This window comes from Athene cunicularia, assembly GCF_003259725.1.
Source record: "Athene cunicularia isolate RWA chromosome 11 unlocalized genomic scaffold, athCun1 chr11_part1, whole genome shotgun sequence".
NCBI lineage: Eukaryota > Metazoa > Chordata > Aves > Strigiformes > Strigidae > Athene > Athene cunicularia.
The window spans coordinates 19373080-19389945 of record NW_020799113.1 but is presented as its reverse complement, the minus strand read 5'-3'; the positions used below and the strand labels follow the sequence as shown (position 1 = coordinate 19389945).

General features: G+C 51.6%; 2 protein-coding genes across 3 annotated transcripts; one reads left to right on the top strand and one right to left on the bottom strand.

Moving 5' to 3' along the window:
• Positions 1-13: 13 nt before the first annotated feature.
• TMEM208 (transmembrane protein 208) lies at positions 14-5330 on the top strand. Its single transcript, XM_026856497.1, has 5 exons — positions 14-143; positions 227-286; positions 467-603; positions 3791-3875; positions 4884-5330. Exons 3-5 carry the CDS (start codon positions 515-517, stop codon positions 5019-5021), a joined length of 312 nt encoding a protein of 103 aa, XP_026712298.1. The 5' UTR covers positions 14-143; positions 227-286; positions 467-514; the 3' UTR covers positions 5022-5330.
• Positions 5331-6095: 765 nt separating this feature from the next.
• Positions 6096-16666, bottom strand: LOC113484239 (uncharacterized protein KIAA0895-like). 2 transcript variants are annotated; one of them, XM_026856495.1, is made up of 5 exons: positions 16500-16666; positions 9575-9707; positions 8299-8604; positions 7462-7559; positions 6096-6842 (listed from the first exon to the last, which is right to left on the bottom strand). In XM_026856495.1, the coding sequence occupies exons 1-5, from the start codon at positions 16524-16526 to the stop codon at positions 6678-6680; spliced, it is 729 nt and encodes a 242-aa protein (XP_026712296.1). In that variant the 5' UTR covers positions 16527-16666; the 3' UTR covers positions 6096-6677. The 2 variants fall into 2 exon arrangements, with proteins under 2 accessions (XP_026712296.1, XP_026712297.1); XM_026856496.1 differs by lacking the exon at positions 16500-16666 and adding an exon at positions 10540-10557.
• Between the last annotated feature and the right edge of the window lie 200 nt (positions 16667-16866).

Here is a 16866-nt window from a genome sequence, read left to right as displayed (position 1 = left end):
GGGCCTGGGGCCGGCCGAGCCACTGACCGGCTCTCTTGGCTCCGCAGCCCAAGGGTAAGGCGGGCACTAAGGGGAAGAAGCAGATCTTCGAGGAGAACCGGGAGACGCTGCGCTTCTACCTCCGCATCATCCTGGGGGCCTCCGTGAGTGCGGGCGGGGAGGGCCCCGGTGGGGCGCGGGGCAAGGCCGGGCCGGGCAGACAAGCCGTGCCGTGCTCTCTCCGCAGGCCGTCTACGCCGTGGTGAACCTGGTGATCTTCTACCCCGCTGCCTCCGCCTGGACGTGGGTGAGTGCCCGGCCCGCTGCCAGCAGGGCACCGTCTGCCCCGGCCAAGGGCGCCTGGGCCTGTCCGGGCGGAAAGTCGAGTCCTTCCCTGGTTACTGTGACAGTGCAAGAATGGCAGGCCCCTGCCCCTCTGCCCCGGGGGTCGTGGCTTTTCCCCATGACAGCTCTTTCCTTGTTGCAGGTAGCGTTCATCTTCAGCTCGGTGGTCTATGGCACCAGCTACCGGTCCATGAACTCCATGGCAAAGCCGTCTTTCACAGACGATGGCAGCCTTGCTGACGGGGGAATTGACCTGAATATGGAGCAGGGGATGGCAGAGTGAGTGTCCACACCTGCACGAGTCCAGGTGAGCAGGACCTGCTGCCTGAGCGTGCACGCAGAGCTAGGAGAACCCTTGAAGAAGGCCAGGCCTCCGCTCCCACCTCAGCTTGCCCAGTGGTGCAGGCATCAGGGGAGCTGGAAGCCTGTAGCCATTTTTTCTGAGAATGTACCAAACTGTCCTTGTTATCTGAGTCCTTGGCCTGGTGTGCACTAGTCGTGAGCCATTGTGTGGGTATGTCAGCCTGGAACGGTTGCTGTCCTTAGGGCTGAGGTGCACAAGATCCCAGATGGTTCAGCTGGAGCAGCTTACAGCTGTCTTTCATTGAAGAAACAGCACTGACACTGTGCACACTTCTACAACACACAGAGATATGTGTTTTCTTTTTAAACCAGAGCTGCACATAGTGCTTGACAGAGCAGAAGGGCACACACTGCCAGTTACCCTGTCCCAGCTGCAAGCTGGTTGTGTCTTGAACTGTTCTACACACTGAAAAACCTGTCTTAGCCAGCTCCTCTCACCTCCATAGCTTGTTCTGCCTCTTGTGCTTGTGCATTCCTCGTGTATGTCTGCAGACAGCACGAAGTGTTGGTCTGTCCAGTGTTCTTGGTGATGCTGTAACTTTTCCTCAGTCAAGGAACACACAACACTAATTCCTGCAAAGCGCTGATATGTAAAATATGGAGATGACAGTACTGAAGCAGCAGAAATATCTTCTAGGTGTGTTTTCTAACAGCGAGCCTCAAACTAGTTACAGAAGACTTCTGGGCAGTTGTTGACATGTTGGGCTTTGTTCTCTGTCCTCCTTACCCTCAGCCTCCATCTGCTGGTCCAGCTTTTGCTGGGGCTCTTCAGTATGTGCTCAGTGAGGTACCTGGGTACTTGGCCCCTTCCCCCTGCTGCCCTTGGCCAACAATTTAATCTTTCACTGGCCACCAGGCTTTTAAAACACAGCAGGGTCTTGTTTCTGGCAGAGCCCTCTGCATCATGTTAGCTGTTCATGTGCTAGAAGGGCTGTTTATTGATTTATATGTTTTTATTCTTCTTAACAAGTTTCATTTCTGCAGCCAGCAGGTGCTGGGGGATGTTACCAGCAGGCAGACCAACTTGTGTGGCACAGAATGCACAGGATGAGCTCTCATCTTGTGTGTTTGTTAGTGGAGTAGTAAATTTTCTACCTGTAGCCAGAGTGAGTCAGGTGTGCGGTGCAAAAGACTCAGCTGAGGGGCGAGGTGTCTGGGAAGAGAGGAAATTATATCTAGCATGATTTGGGAGCCTGGTGCTTTACACCTTGTTCATTCTGTAGTGACTTCTCTTTCCTGCTGGTCAGCTGAGTTTTTTTCTCTTGTTTTACACTGCTTTGGGTCTCCTGGGTAGAAGTGTAGAGTATTTTGAATACCTTTTTTTGTGAAACACAACATGGGACAGTTGAGTAAGGAAAATACAGAAGTTTGACGTTGTCTGGGGTATCCTCCTGGTTGTGAGAGATGCTCCTGGGAGATATGTGAGGCACTGAAGCAGCATGAGTGCCCCAATAACTGCCCTGTGCATGTGTGTGATGGCACAGTCAGGGGAAATGACTGACGGGTGTTAGCTCGGAGATCCCGTTACCTGCTGTGGAAAGGTGTCAGGCACAGTTGTAGCACTGCTGCAGTCCTAGTTGCAGACATTATCTTTCCCTTGGTACCAGGGCTCTCAGGCTTTTCTGACTGAGCAGCACCCTGTTGGGGTGAGTTTTATGACACATTAAAATTAATTGATGCTTGTCTGAAGTACCAGCTGTGCAAAACACCGAGGAGGCAGAGCTGTAAAAACAAAACCTGCACAGCTGAAGTTCCCATCCTTACTCTGTACGTTTATACCTGAGCCTGTGCAGAGCCCTCAGCCATGAGAGTGAAAGGCATTAGTTTAACCCCGGTGGTATGTGAAGATGAAGTGTTAACGAACACTGGGTGCTCCTCCCTCTGACTGTGTCTTTTTGTCAAGTGATGTGCTCTAAATTACCCCTCCGGGGATCGGGGCTCATTTACTTTCAGAATGCAGGGGATATTTTCCTGCCTCTTGGCTGAGCGTCCTGCAGTTGATTAATCCGTTTGCTCTTTTGGAGCCGCTTCTGGAACAGTGTGGATTTGCCAGCGTTGCCCTCGTGCTGTCTGTAACTGAAACAGATGCTGTGTGTTGCTTTGGGATTGAGGAAGGCTGATGATCCTCCTGGTCTCTGGGAGAGCTGGGTTCGGTGGGAGCTCCGCCATGTCCCTTCTGTGGCTGCTGGTGATGCACAAGATTTCTGAACCTCAGTGTCTTGTCATGGAGCTGGTGGTGGTGGATTCTGTAGTGTCTTGTGCTGAAGATGGTCTCCCAGCCTACACCAGTTGTTTTTGGTTGCTTTGCTTTGCACTGTGCTGCCCAGAATGAGAAGAGCTATTTCTTTACCTTTGCCTTTGTTTTCTTGACTCCATTCCTGTATGTGATTCGAGTAGTTTTCACTCCAGGAGATGATGATTTCATGGAGTGAAGGAGTTGGCTTTTTTTCTAACCCATCATGGCACTCCCTGTGGCTTGTGTTGAAAAACCAGTACCTGTTTACCTCTCCTGGGTGGGTGGTGGCTGAGGCTGTGGGCTGTTTGTTCCCCTCCACAGCTGCTCTCAGCTCTGCCTCGGGCTGGAGCAGAAGACCCTGGAGGCAGATAAGCGGGAGGGGAGGGGGAGCCATCTGCTGCTGTAGCTCAGCTTGTGGGCTTGTCCTTGGGGTACCCCAGCCTTTTGGTGACCCTGAGTGTGTCTGTCGGCCTGTGAAATGGCACAAGGGAGATTCCCTTTAGCACAGCCAGCCGTGAGCAGCTACTTTATGCCATGATATGTGTTAAATCCAGTGGGTGCTGGATGCTGTTGCAGGCTGCAGGGGTGGTGGTTTTGCTGCTGATTTCCACCCCCCTCTGCATTCCTCAGCTTTCTCAATGTCCCTTTTCAGAGGGAGCCTAGCTCTAACTCATCAGACTTTTGTTTACTGCTCTGATTCTTCTAGATGACAGTGTGTGGCCAAGCATAGCTGCAGGGACAGTCCTTCCGTTGGGGCAGGCAGGGTCGCTCCCCAGAGGTGGTGCAGATGGGCTGCGATGGCAGAGGAGCTGGTGTGTTTGGCTGGGGCTGGAATGGAAGGTTAATGATTTGCTTTTCTTCCCTCAGGCACCTCAAGGATGTGATCCTGCTGACAGCTATAGTCCAAGTGCTGAGCTGCTTCTCGCTCTACGTCTGGTACTTCTGGCTCTTGGTATGTAACTTCTGTCTTCTTGTTGCTCTACATTGTCTTCAGGGCCAAGGACATTATTTATCTATTTCATTTCATGGTGTCCTGTTTCAGGCCAAAGCTATTTGCTGATAAATTTTTTAATCTCCCTGTCAAAACTCGTTAAAAATAAGGCTGTACAAGGGAAAGAAGTCCCTTTGAGTCAACCATGCAAAAACTAGGCTGGCCTTGGCCTTTCTCTCTGGTCCTGTGAAAGGGCAACAAGAAGCATGAGGCAGATCAAAGCCATCTTTGTGCATAGAGGCTTTTTGTGACTGTGACAGCCTGTGCTGCTGCTTGTTTGGTTTTCTCTGTCATTCACCAGCACGGACTGAGGCTGGGAACTGCTGGACACTGTGCCCCTTGGTAGATGAAATGCTGTAGGCTTTGATTTCCCCTTAACACATCAGACTCTTTCTACTCCCGAAACATTTGTCATGTGCCTCCAGCTAAGACTTCTTCTGCAGAAGGACAAAGAATCTCCAGTTAGTTAAAAAAAATCCCACAGTTGCTTTGAGTATATCCCAAAAAGGTATATGAGGCAATCTTGGGAGCATAGAAAGTCATCTCATGTCAGTCCTTGCTCACATGTTCTAGCTGGCCTGGCAGAGGGAAGTCTAGACTCTGACTATTCCTTGGAGACCATCTGGATCACTTTTTTTTTTTTTTTTTTTTTTTTAAATCCAAAGAAATACGAGTGTGTTTTTTGAAGGAGGGAGAGGCAGAATGTCTGGGCAGTTGGATATTTCTGGCTAATTCAGAACCAATGCTGAGATTTCCATATATGAAGCATAAGTGCTGCATACGTATGCAAATTCCTCAACCATATGAAATCAGGCCATTTATTTTGGACGCCTGCCACTGCCTTTGATTTCCGTGCATCCTGTGATGCCCCTGACCCAGCCTGTAGAGATATTGCAGCTCCTTTGACTTCCACAGTAGGACCAGCCCTGCCTAGAGCTGACCCCTGAGTGCTGGAGTTGTGTTTTTCAGGCTCCGGGGCGCGCTCTCTACCTCCTCTGGGTGAACATCCTGGGCCCCTGGTTTACAGCTGACTCTTCACCTGCCGGTCAGGAACCAAATGAGAAGAAGCAACGCCGACAAGAACGCCGCCAGATGAAGCGCTTCTAGCCCTGGCTGGGGAGATAGATGAATGCTGTTTCTCATCTCCATGCTGTTATTTCATCAGGGAAGCAATCAAAACCATCACAGTAGCTATGTTACCCTCTGTCATTGCTACCATTCTGCTAGAAAGGCTGCAAGAGACTTCCCTTGGTTAGCTCTTACTGCCAGTCGAGGCCTTGCTCCTTGGGATGACAAGGAGGGGATGATGCTGGGATGTGTGTAAATACCTTTTTAAAGCAGGGGCTGTATCGCATCTTAGGTCAGGGATTGCAATGTTGGAGGAAACAGTACATTAAAGAGCAGAGTCGAATTCACTGTGTTAGCAGTGTGTTTATACAAGGGTGTTTGTAGAGGGGTGCTCTTAAAAACGCCCAGAGGAAAGCAAAAATCCTCCAAGACAAGTGGTCTCATCCTTTTCCAAGCTGTGCTGCCCTGCCTGCTGCAGCTGCCCTGTGAGAGCAGGAACGTGGGCAGCTGGGGGTGAACTGGGCTTGGGGCCAAGCTCGGAGCTTTTGAGATTGAGCCTGGGCTCTCTGGAGCAAGGAATTGGCCTGTGCTACCTTTGGGGGAGCTCAGCAGCATGAAAGGCAGCAAGCAGCTAAAACCAAATCTGTGGGGTTTGTTTGTTTAAAAAAAAAAGGGCTCTCTCAGGGGTGGCACAGCTGGAATGCTACAACTGCTGCAGAGACCATGTGTTAAGAGACCAGGAACAGCCCAGAGCAGCTTCTGCTTTTGCCTACTTTGATTTATTAACATTGGCCCTGCCCAGTGTGTTGTTTTACACTCCAGTGACCCCTTCCAGCCCCTGACGCACCAGCTCAGAGCTTTGCCTGTGCAAGTGAGATGCAGGGTCAGTGTTCGTAGGGGTGCCAGCCTGGCTTTTGCTGCTATCCACAACCTTTTGCCCACATGTTGTTTCCATTACATCATTTTTATTACACGCTTTTTCCTTACATCAAGCCTGATTCCCACCTCAAATCCTCCTGTGCCTCAGAGCCAGGCAGAGTGGCTGTAGTTGGGGTGCAGAGCAACAGGTAATTGCAGGCAAATATCTACCGGAGGGGGGAGAGTAGAGATTGGTATTTGGTCCTTCCTGCTGCTGGTGGGGGGCATGAGGGAAGGAAGTCGGAGCAGGAAATGCATGCACAGGGTGACTGGTGGGTATGAGCCAGCCCTTACTCCCTGCCAGGGCTGCCAGGCACAGCCCAGAGCCCCCAGCCCTGTCTGCAGGCCCTGAGTAGGTGCCCCTGCTCTGCGAGCACCCCCTGGTAACCCCAAGGCCATCCCCCCCCCCTCCTTGCAACTACCCCAGCACAGCTTCCTGCACCTCTGGGGGACCAGCACATCTCCCCAGCTCTGCCCTTGCTGCCTCTGAACCCTCTTCTCCAGCTCCCCAAAGCCACGCGGAGCCACACAGCCATCCCCAGAACACACAGGGGACGGTGCGGGGGGGCAAACACATCAACACTAACCACACCGGCCCTCTGGGCCACGCTACCCTACACAGCGGTACATGCACAGTGGCCACCCGGGCATGGGGGGAGGCCCAGGCTCTGCCCCCTCCTCCAGGCTCCAGCCTCAATAAATATCCAATAAATGGCACCAGTTACAACCTTGGGACACTGGGTTGGGGGTGGGGGGGGTGGGGAGGGTGGATGCCCCTCAGTCAGGCAGCAGCTGCTCCAGCTCCTCCTCGTTCAGGCCATTGGTGGTGACGATGTGGTCCAGCTGCTTCATGTATCGCTCCAGGTCCTGCATGAAATGGGGGATTCGGGCTTTCTCCAGGACCCCAAATTTCTTCAGCCGATTCACGTCTTCATAGGAGACCTGATGGGAAGCAGGGAGATGGGGTCAGCCCCCTCCCCCCATCCCAAACCATGGCAGAGGGTGTCTGCACCCCTGCAGCACACCTGGGTCCCCTCTCCACTGCCCAAACACTCGTCCTGCCTGGGGGGAGCCACCAGCAGAGCTGCCTGGGGGTGATTTTGGTCTTTTTTTTTGCCACTGCAGGAGCGCTGTGGCCGAAGCAGAGGGCCAGCAGCATGGCCAGCAGCCCAGGGTTAAGCTTCTCTGCAAAGGTCTCCTACGGAGGAGCAAGGACTCTCCCGTCCTCCCCTGCATCCTACCCAGCACGGCCTCTCCTTGCCCCACCGAGACCCGTAAGTGCAGGGAAATGCCAAGAGCTGTCGGGCTGCCACAACAGGCGTTGGAATGGGCTGCCCAGGGCAGGGGGGGGAGTCCCCATCCCTGGAGGGGTTGCAGAGTCGGGCTGACCCAGCACTGAGGGATCTGGTGGAGTTGGGAACGGTCAGGGTGAGGTTCATGGTTGGACTGGAGGAGCTTCAAGGGCTTTTCCAACCAAGACGATTCTGTGATTCTGTGACCAGGGGAGCTTTTGGAGGGGATGAGGCTCAGGGATCACCCACCCCCCACACCCAGCCATTACCTTTCCAAGCGCAGCCAGCAGTGGGAAGTCGATGGTCTGCCGATGGCGCAGGATGCGGAGAATCCCATCCAGGTAAACCTGGTCCTTACTGAAACACCCTGGAAGAGCAGGAGAGGCCGGTGAGCAGGAGCCTGGCTCCTCACCACCCTCTGCTCGCCCGAATGTCTGCCAACTGCGATAACCAGAGCGATGGTGCTGGACTGGGGTGACACGAGCATGCCAGGGCTCAGGCGCTGCTGAAGCCACAGCCAGGAGCACTGGGCCCCAAAGAAAGAGCGACCTGAATGCTGGGGAGCAGTGCTGGGAACAGCAGCTGGCAGCCGGGTGCAGCAAGAGTCCCAGGCACAGGGGTGACAAACATCTCACCAGGATGCTTTTACCCTTCTTCTCAGTGTTTTTTTTTTTTAATGGTAAACCACTGCAAGAATCTAAAGACATCCCCAGAAATACTAGTTTTTTTCCTCTCCTTTGGCTGCTGCCAATGTGCGAGTCATTCCCATGGGACTGCAGTCATGTTATGGGGCTCCTGGCGAGGTGCCCATCCATCCCCACCTGACCTGGAGCAGCCCAAGCGCTGATGTGCCAGGACTGCGTGTAAAAAAAAGAAAACCAACAAAAACCACCAAAAAACCCCCACAAAACATAAACCCATAGGAGAGTGATGCCAGGCATGGGGAGGGATGCAGTGTGGCACAGAGGCACCATCTCAAAGGCTGCCACGGCCACAGGGCTAGTAACGCTCAACCCACCCAGCAGCAAAACACATCTGCCCACCTGTTTGGTTTTTTTTTAAAAAAAGAATAAAATCCTTTCCAAAACCTGAAGGCTTTTCAGTACCTGGCTGCGAGGTGTCGGTCTGGCCCCGCTTGGCCCGCACGCAGTATTCCCACCGGACGCCGGCGTCCTGGACATACTGCTCCAGGTCCTGGAAGAGGGCGGAGAAGGAGAGGCGGCTGGCTCGCTCGATGGTGTAGTAGAGCAGGGCTGCCCGCCACAGGAAGGGCTGCTTGCGGAAGAGGACGCTGTGCAGGCTGGCCAAGCCTTCCTCCGTGGGGTTGGCGGGCTTCAGGCTGTACTGCTTGCGGCCCTCGGAGCTGTGCCAGGGCTGGCGGGTGTTGTTCACCCCCCGGATGTAGTGGGTGCCTGGGGAGGGGGGACGGGAGCAAATGCCGTCGGCCACAGCCTCCAAAAAGCTCGACCCCTGGCCCCCCCCGAGTCGCTGGGGTTGGGGCTGAGACCCAGCACCCATGGGTGCCAACTCCAGTCTTGGCTGGAGATGCTGCCGTGGGACATCTGCTTGCTCTGGTGCCCAGGGCAAGGGGCAGACATGTTACTGATTGTTACTGATTTGTTATTAATTTGAGTTGATGATTCTTGGAGATTTTGATAAGGAATGATTACGACCAATCAATTAAATGGAATCTCTCAAAAATATTGATTTATGTTGTGTTTAGTTTAAAGTAACCACACAACCAGTTACTCTGCTAGACAAGGTACCATTGTTACACTGTTTAGTAAGGATGAGTTATAGGCCTGGAGACCAGGTATTTAAAAAGTTGTATTGTGAAAGGGCCTTGAAATGTGTTAAAATTGCAATGTGAGCTAAAGTCCTTGAGTCAAGATCACTAGTCCATGGTGGTTGCAAAAGCAGCCCTCAACTCATTTCAGGGCTCAAGTGCGCGTGACCAGGAAGAGGCGGGAATATGAAAAGGAGTTACAGGTATTATGTTTATGTATGAGAACTTGATTAATATGTATGACTGTGTCCAATATAATCAGCCTGTTACACCAGTCAGGTGTGCACTGCTGGTGAGACGACTCCCCTGTGCCCCTGGCCGCTAATAAAGGAGTGTCTGTTATCTACATCCCATTGGTGACGGTAAGTTCTTTTATCCTGTTTTGGGTGGGTGCCCAACACCCCCTGCCCCACATGCAGAGAGGGCCTCAGCCCCTCCTGAGACCTGCCCAGGGGCACCCTCCCAGGATGCCTCCGTCAGGACCTGCTGAGTGTCCCCTGGCCCAGTGGTCCCCACAGCTCCCAGGCCGTTACCCCAGTGACAGCCCACAGCACTCCCCCACCTCTGCCCGTCACCCACAGCCCCCCCGCACTGACCTATCTCGTGGCGCAGCATCCCCTCCAGCCAGTGCTGCCGGGCTCCGGCCAGGTTGATGGCCAGCGTCGGCCGGCTGTCCTCCACCATCATCACTGCCTGGGACAGCAGGTCGTCGGTGAGCTGCACCACCACCTGCAGAGGAAGAAGAAGGAGGCAGCTGCCATCAGCACTGCTGCGGGAAGAGATGCTCAGAGGGCTCTTGGCTCTAAGCAGAGGCTGCGATGGTGGCAGAGGGCCACAAAAAGCCACCGACACCACGAGTGGCAGAGTCCAGCCCTGCTGCATCATCACCAGCTTGTGTTGCAGCTCCCCAAAGAAACCACAGACAGCAGGAGCAGGCAGGGAGGGAGCAGGCAGGGAGGGTGCTGCCAGCACTGAGGGGGTGCCAAGGGGAAAGAGATGATCCCACTGGGGGATAAAATAACTCCTTTAATGTCTTTACAGCCAGTAAAACCTGAGTGGGCACATCCTGGGCAGCCTCCTCCAGCATCTCTCTGGCTCCAGCACTGCGCCCCGCCGCCACCCCCAGCTCATTCCCATGGGCTCCTCACAATTTTATGGCCACACACGATGGGCATCCTCCAGAGACCTGCCTGGTCCCGCTCCTGCATCCCCACTAGCGATGGGATGGCACAGTAAATTTGGTCACCAAAACAACCCTGCTCTGAACAACCACCCTCTATGACTCCCCAGTAAACATCCCACGAGGGAATCAAGGCTCTGGCTCCATTTTCATGGACACTCGTGCGGATGTCCCTTTTAAGGCTCAAAGACACGAGCAGTGAGGATGGATCCATGCCAGCCCATAGTTCACAGCAGGGACAGGCAAAGCATGCACAGGACTAGTGAATATCTTTAAAAAACTCAGCTATTTTGGGAAATCTGGATATTGCAAGCACTAGTTCCAAGACAGCTGCTCTACATTAACATGAGTTAACGTGCCATCCAAGCATCATTTTCTGACCATCCAGACCTGCAGCAACTCGAAGCTGCAGCATCACCAGAGGAGAGAGCCCCAGGAATTCTTGCATCCGAGTTTCAGCCGTGACAATGCTCAGGACCTTCGGGCATGTACCAATTTAATCTCAAAACCATTCTGCCACATCCATACTAACTCTAAAAAAAAATCTATTATTTCACAGCTGACACTTTTCAGGATGAAAATGTGCACACATGTTACTACATGACAACTCTCTTATTTTAAAAAAAGGAGAGGAGTCTGAATGGGTTTGCTTTAACTCAGATTTATTATTGTGCAAAGTTACTCATGAAAGCCAGAAGTGCAACATAACAGAGCAGTCTACCAGTGGACAAACAGACAGCATAAAATACTTATGGTGCAATTGCTTACCTGGATTAAAATATACCAGTCTGTGCATCCTTGAGCCTTATTTCTGCTCCAGTAAGCAAGTCAAAATAAGTAAGGGTTGCAGTTTCGGCTGCCCTCTACCACGTCCAGCCACAAAACCTTGATCAGCTGGGACAAACTGAGGCAGGGAACTGATCCGGACTAAAATTGATTTTATGCTCTAAGTTTGTTTCCAGGAAGATCATCATCCTTGGCCACATGAGCTCCCACAGGGAGCTCCTGGCAGGGAGATTTTTGACAGCAGCACCAGCTTCTGCCAACAGCCCTGACTGGAGTGACTACAGGCAGGGAAGGTTACAGCTTCACCGCAAGCAGGAATAAGGAGGCACGAATGAGCCACATTTTGGTATGATTTTAAGCAGTTCTCATCTCTTAGGTCAGCTCTGTGTGATGGGAATAAAGCCTGGACATCTGACATAGCAATCCCAAATGCAACTAGCAGAGGCTGAAATCCTGGGATGTGGGAGGGGAAGAGGAGAGCCAGGGGACAGAGTTTAAACCAAAAGAATGATGTGGAATACATTTCATAGTTGCAGCACTTTTCCTGCTCCCTCGGAAATGCTGCAGCACAGAACTGGTGCCCTGGAACCTGTGACAGTCCCTGGTCCCTGGGTCTTTGCTGCCTAACCTGCAGCTCTTGCAGAGAGAGCTGGAGATGATGCAGTGTGCCAGCCAGAGCTCAAACACCAGGATACAGGATGCTTGGCTGCCTGGGAGTGGTCCACAAGGCCAGGTCCACAACTTGCTGTCTTGTCATGCTTCACTGCCCCTATACAGGGAAAAAAAATAAACCCCAAGGAGGTTGGAATTTAAGATACTAGATGCAGAAAAACTAAGCTCTTCCCTAGGATATATGCTCATTTTTACACCTGCTTTCCCCCAACCTATTAAAAATAAATACCACCCCCCCAGAGCTCCTCCTCTCTGCTTTTTTCCATTTTCCAGTTGCTCATTCTTGGCCACTTTTTGCTGGATTCTTCCAGGCACCATCCCCTGGCGACAGGGATTCAGCAGCTCCAGGTGCCCAGTACCAGCAGGACCTGCTGTGGTGGGGTCAGCCCCGCTGGTGGGTTTTGGGAGGCTGGTGTTCACTTGGCAGCCCCCCAACAGTTCAAGTTTCCCTCATGCAATTTCAAAAGCCAGAAAACAGTCAGAGCACCCACACAAGTGAAATATTGCATAAACCCAGGAGTTTAAATATACTGAGTGTTACAAGGATAAATGATCCACACAACTCATCTCTGCTGTTCTGGTGACCTCCAGCTCTCCCTTCCCATCTGCACTGGCACCTTAATTCCCACTTCTTTTATTATAACCCTAATATCTGTCCATCACTTGTCCATGGCTTTTACCTCTGTTGTACTGGAATGCCATTTTCTCGCATCCTACACTGCATCTTCCCTGTGTTACCCAGGCCAGCACCCAAGCACCCTGCCAGGACTGTGCTTGTCTAAAGTAGAGATACTCCCCTCATTAATAAGTATTAAGCAACATTTGCAACAGAGTTCTCTGGCTTTAGAAGAGCTGATTTTTATATTATTGGGGGGGGACACATGACATGGGGGGAGACGGGACGCGACACGACTACTTTATGCTGTCAACGGTCACCAGGCTGGGCATTCCTATCTTGTGATGGCACAGGGTTCCAGTGCTGAAGCCACAGCATCAATGATCTGCTCACACAACTCAACGTCAGCACCAGATGAGCCTAGCTGAGTTCTGCAAAGGCAAGTGCTGTCCCTCAACCTTCAGTATTGTGCCTGAACAGGACGTAGGCTGAATAGTCCAAAATAAATTTTCTTCCTTTTTCTTTCCCAATCTGATATCACCATGCACAAAGTGAGCCAAGAGAAACGCAGCAAACGGCTGGAAATAAGAGGCATCCATGGATGCTGAGGATGTGATGCTCAGCACTGAAACCAGGTTTTGCATGAGCCCTTTTTAGGCAAGGCAGCAAGAGCTGAAATGAAGACTGAAGCATTCCCTGGAATATTGCATCTGGAGAAAGAGCCAACAGCACAGAATTCAGCTTGCAATAATCTGGGACACTGCCGGAGGCTGAGCACAGAGGGAAGGGTGTAGCTGAAGCAAGTGGTGTGTGTTTTCAGTAATCAAGGAAAACTCCACACAAAAACATTGAAAGCTTTTAGAGGAAGAATTGAAGTCAGAGGAAAAATTGCTGTTTTTCTTTTTTCTCTCTAATGGTGAGGAAAAGGTAAAGGCAAAACAGAAACAGCAACACTCAATTACATGGAATGCAAACTATCTTTCCCTGTACAAGAGGTCAGCAAGCATCAAGCGAAGTGATTAGGAAGCAGATTCAGGATGAGGAAGAATCAACGAACAGTGCAACTCACTGCATGAGGTTTGCGACAGTTCATGATCAAATAAGCAAATTAATGGCAGGGATTTTGCAGGCAGAAACATCCCCTGACTCAGGAAGACACAGGGCTGCTGTGTTCTGGAAAGAAATTCCCTATCCCTGTTCTAAGGATCCTGGGACAGAGCTGGGCAAGGGAATGAGGGATGGAAAGGGACTGATCCAGGCGCTGGGAAAGAGGATTAGACACTGCTTGGAGAGGCTGAGAGCTCCTGCAGCCACGGGTACAGCCGCAGGTTGCAGTCCCCCCAGGAGAGCCAAAGATATGAATGCACCCAGGGGCCACCATGGTGAGAAGATGACGGGCACAACCCCATGATGTCATTCTTCAGATGTCACTCTGATGACTTCTTAGAGGAATTGGCCTGGGTTATTTGATTTTTTCCCCCCCCTTATTTGATAATGTGGTGATACAGTGTTGTTTTGTCATATTAAACAGAGGTGCCAAGAAGGGCCTTGTGCCAAGCCAGCCGTCTAGGAGTGATGGGAAGGGACCCGCAGCATCACTAGAGACTGCAGCGTCACACACTCCCGCTAAGCTGCCCACAGCCCTTCTCCAGCTGCAGCAGCCCATCCACCTGCTGAGCAGCACCACTTGCCTTATTCTGGGACTCTCCAGCTTTGCAGATGCTGTTACAACAGGGGCTGCGACCTCAGCCCAAGCCTTATTCCTGGAGCAACGCCAGCTCTCCAGGTCTGCGACCTCTCTTGTTCCGAGCAGGATCCCCAGCGCATCCTCGTGGTCTGTGAAGCTTCTGCTCAGCTTTTGTGGATGTAATGGAGAAAGCTTGACCCCAAGAACCAAGGGAAAGCTGCTGATGGCCCCCATGGCACCAGGGCATGGGCTCCTGCCTCTCCCCAGCATCCCAGCACTGCTCAGGACCTCACATGCCAAGAAAGCACCAGCACTAAGCAGCTCAGAGGTGGAGGGGCATGACCGGTGGGATCCCAGGAGATGCTAGCTAGTGCTATTTAGGCTAACAGCATTTCACAACCCCAGGGGATGCAGCACTTACCAACAGGGCCAGGCGTTTCTCTGCTGCAAGCTGGGAGCTCACCGAAATCCATGTGGAGACATCCGAGCTCCAGCAGTGTTACCTTCGGCCCTGAGCCAGAAGAAAAGCAGAATTGCTTCAGGATCTGCAGCTCAGACCCCAACAAAGAAGCTTTTGAAGACAGAAAGTTAATTACAGTGCAAATACTTACCCACAAGCATGCTGCCTGCAGTGCCGGAAAGAGGGATCCTGCCTTCGCCGATCGGCTCTGGGGACAAAGGGCAGCTTTCTGCAGCCACTGCCACCAGCCTGGCCAGACTGTGCCAGGACTGCCTGCAGGCAGCGCAGGCAGCTGACACATCAGCTGGTTGGTCTCTGGGCTAATGCAACCCCCTGCAGTAGAGTCTTTTGGTTTTGTTTTGGTTTTTGTTGGGTTTTTTTTCTTTGAAGAAGAAAGCCATCACAATTAGTATGTATCACAGAAGCAAATGGCATGGCAGCACAGACGGGGCACAGCAGGTGGAAGTCAGGAATTACAGAATGACAGAGGGAGATACACGTCTGAAACAGCCGGGTTCCCCAACAGGGTGTTAAGTTACCAGCGACACAGAAGTTTCAGCCAAGTTTTTGCCCTGTACAGGGAGTGAGCTCTGCCAGCATCACTGTATCGAGAGCAAATGTAACCCTTCCCTCCTCCCTGCCCCAGAGAAATTCAGCAAAATTTGTAATGGGTGGGAATTAACAAACTAATGCTTTAATGGTTTTAAAAGCACTTATCAAAAGTTTCAGATAAAAGGGCCGCATATCTCGCACGCCAATGTGCAAACATAACTACTGAACCCTGTGTTCCCTTGAGCAAAGGGAAAATTACACAGGGCTGGAAGGAAGCCAGTTGTACACCAATATGTAAGAAAAAAGATGGCTTTCCGCCCAGCCAGAGCTTGTTTCAGGCTAGATTAATGGAGAAGAGCAAAATAGGTGAATTCAATCAGTTAATAAAAATCAAGAGATAGACCACAACTAGCAAGCCATAAGCATAGGTCTGTAAGTAAGACTGGCCAGCTGCTAGCCTGGGTATTGGGCATGGTTCTGGGTACTAAAAGGCAGCTGAACAGGAATATAAGAGATCTGCAGAGACCTTTTCCATCCCAAGAAAAGGCTTAGGAGGACCAAGGTGCCAGGACACATCCAGGAGGGATCAGGGCAAACCAAGGGGACTGGAGGAGGAACATCCCCTGGCCAGGTGACACCACAGGGAACTGCTCAGTCCTGCTTTTGCAGGCAGGAAACGTGCTGAATACCACCGAGCAAGTTGATGCTTCAGGGAAATGCTCGTGAATAACCCTGTTTGTAGACAGAGGTCAAAAATCAGAGCTAGGAGAGACAGTCTGGCCAAGAGGCAGCAGTGAGGAAGCCCCTCACACCAGCCAGCACTGCATGGCCTTCTGCCCTGCAGTCAACAAAGGCAGTCCTCTGAGAAAAAAAGATTTCTGGGCCTGGCTTAATTGTTTCTCAGCACTTGAACGCAGGATGGTGGAAGTGTTTTGCCCACACCTTGCTGGCAGAAGAGGAAAGAAAGCCCCTTAACCGAAGCTGCAGGACATCCTACACTGGATGCTGCTGGGGGCACAGACAAACCAGATTAAGAGATGATGAACTTGCTCCTGCCTCCATCCTGCATGGCTACTGTTCAGTCTTAACCACATATTTCCAAGCCTTAAAACCTGAGCTTGTGGTTTCAAAGCGCTGTAACCTGGCACATCCCACAGGACAGCAGGAAATCTCCCAGTTTTGCTTTTGGATATGTGAATGAAGGCAGCTGCCGGAGATGTCTGCCATACCACTGCTAACAGCAAGGGATGACTTCCCAACGGTAACTGATGCCTCATGCATGCAGCAAAAGGCACAGCCATGCAGAAAAGCAGCAGCTCCTCTCTCTCTCTCAAGCATAAAAGGGAAAGAAAAGATCATGAAAACTGGTTGGGGAACCAGCACCCACATCCTAATGCTGGGTACAGCAAACACAGCCAAGCTAGAGATGAAAGGACTCCACAGATCAGAGTAGAAAAGTTTCTTCTTTGTACCCAAAACACTCCTTAATCTGAGTCCTTTTTATCAGAAAATACGTATTTTGCAGCTATATCACTTCTAACAAGTGATAATGCAGGGACACAGATTACCTCTCCCAGGCAGCCTTCCTTCTGCATGTACTTTCGGATCACGGACCAGATCTGGCACTTGCTCAGCAGCCTCCCACCCGTGGCAACTTCGAAGCTCTCGTAGGTCCCGTACTTCTCCAGGACAGCACGAATGATCCTGATAGCCTGTCACACACAGAAATGAAATATCAGGGCAAACACCCTCCTCACTTATAAACACATCTTAAAAATCTCACATGCAGTAAAACCCAGCAGAGATAATCCCTGATAATTGCCTATAAAGCGAGACGTGGTTTTGCAATACCTAAAAAACTGAGGAGACTGAGCCAGCTGGAGGTGGTCACCAAGACAGATGGACACATAATACAATCAGCGTGACCCACAGTAT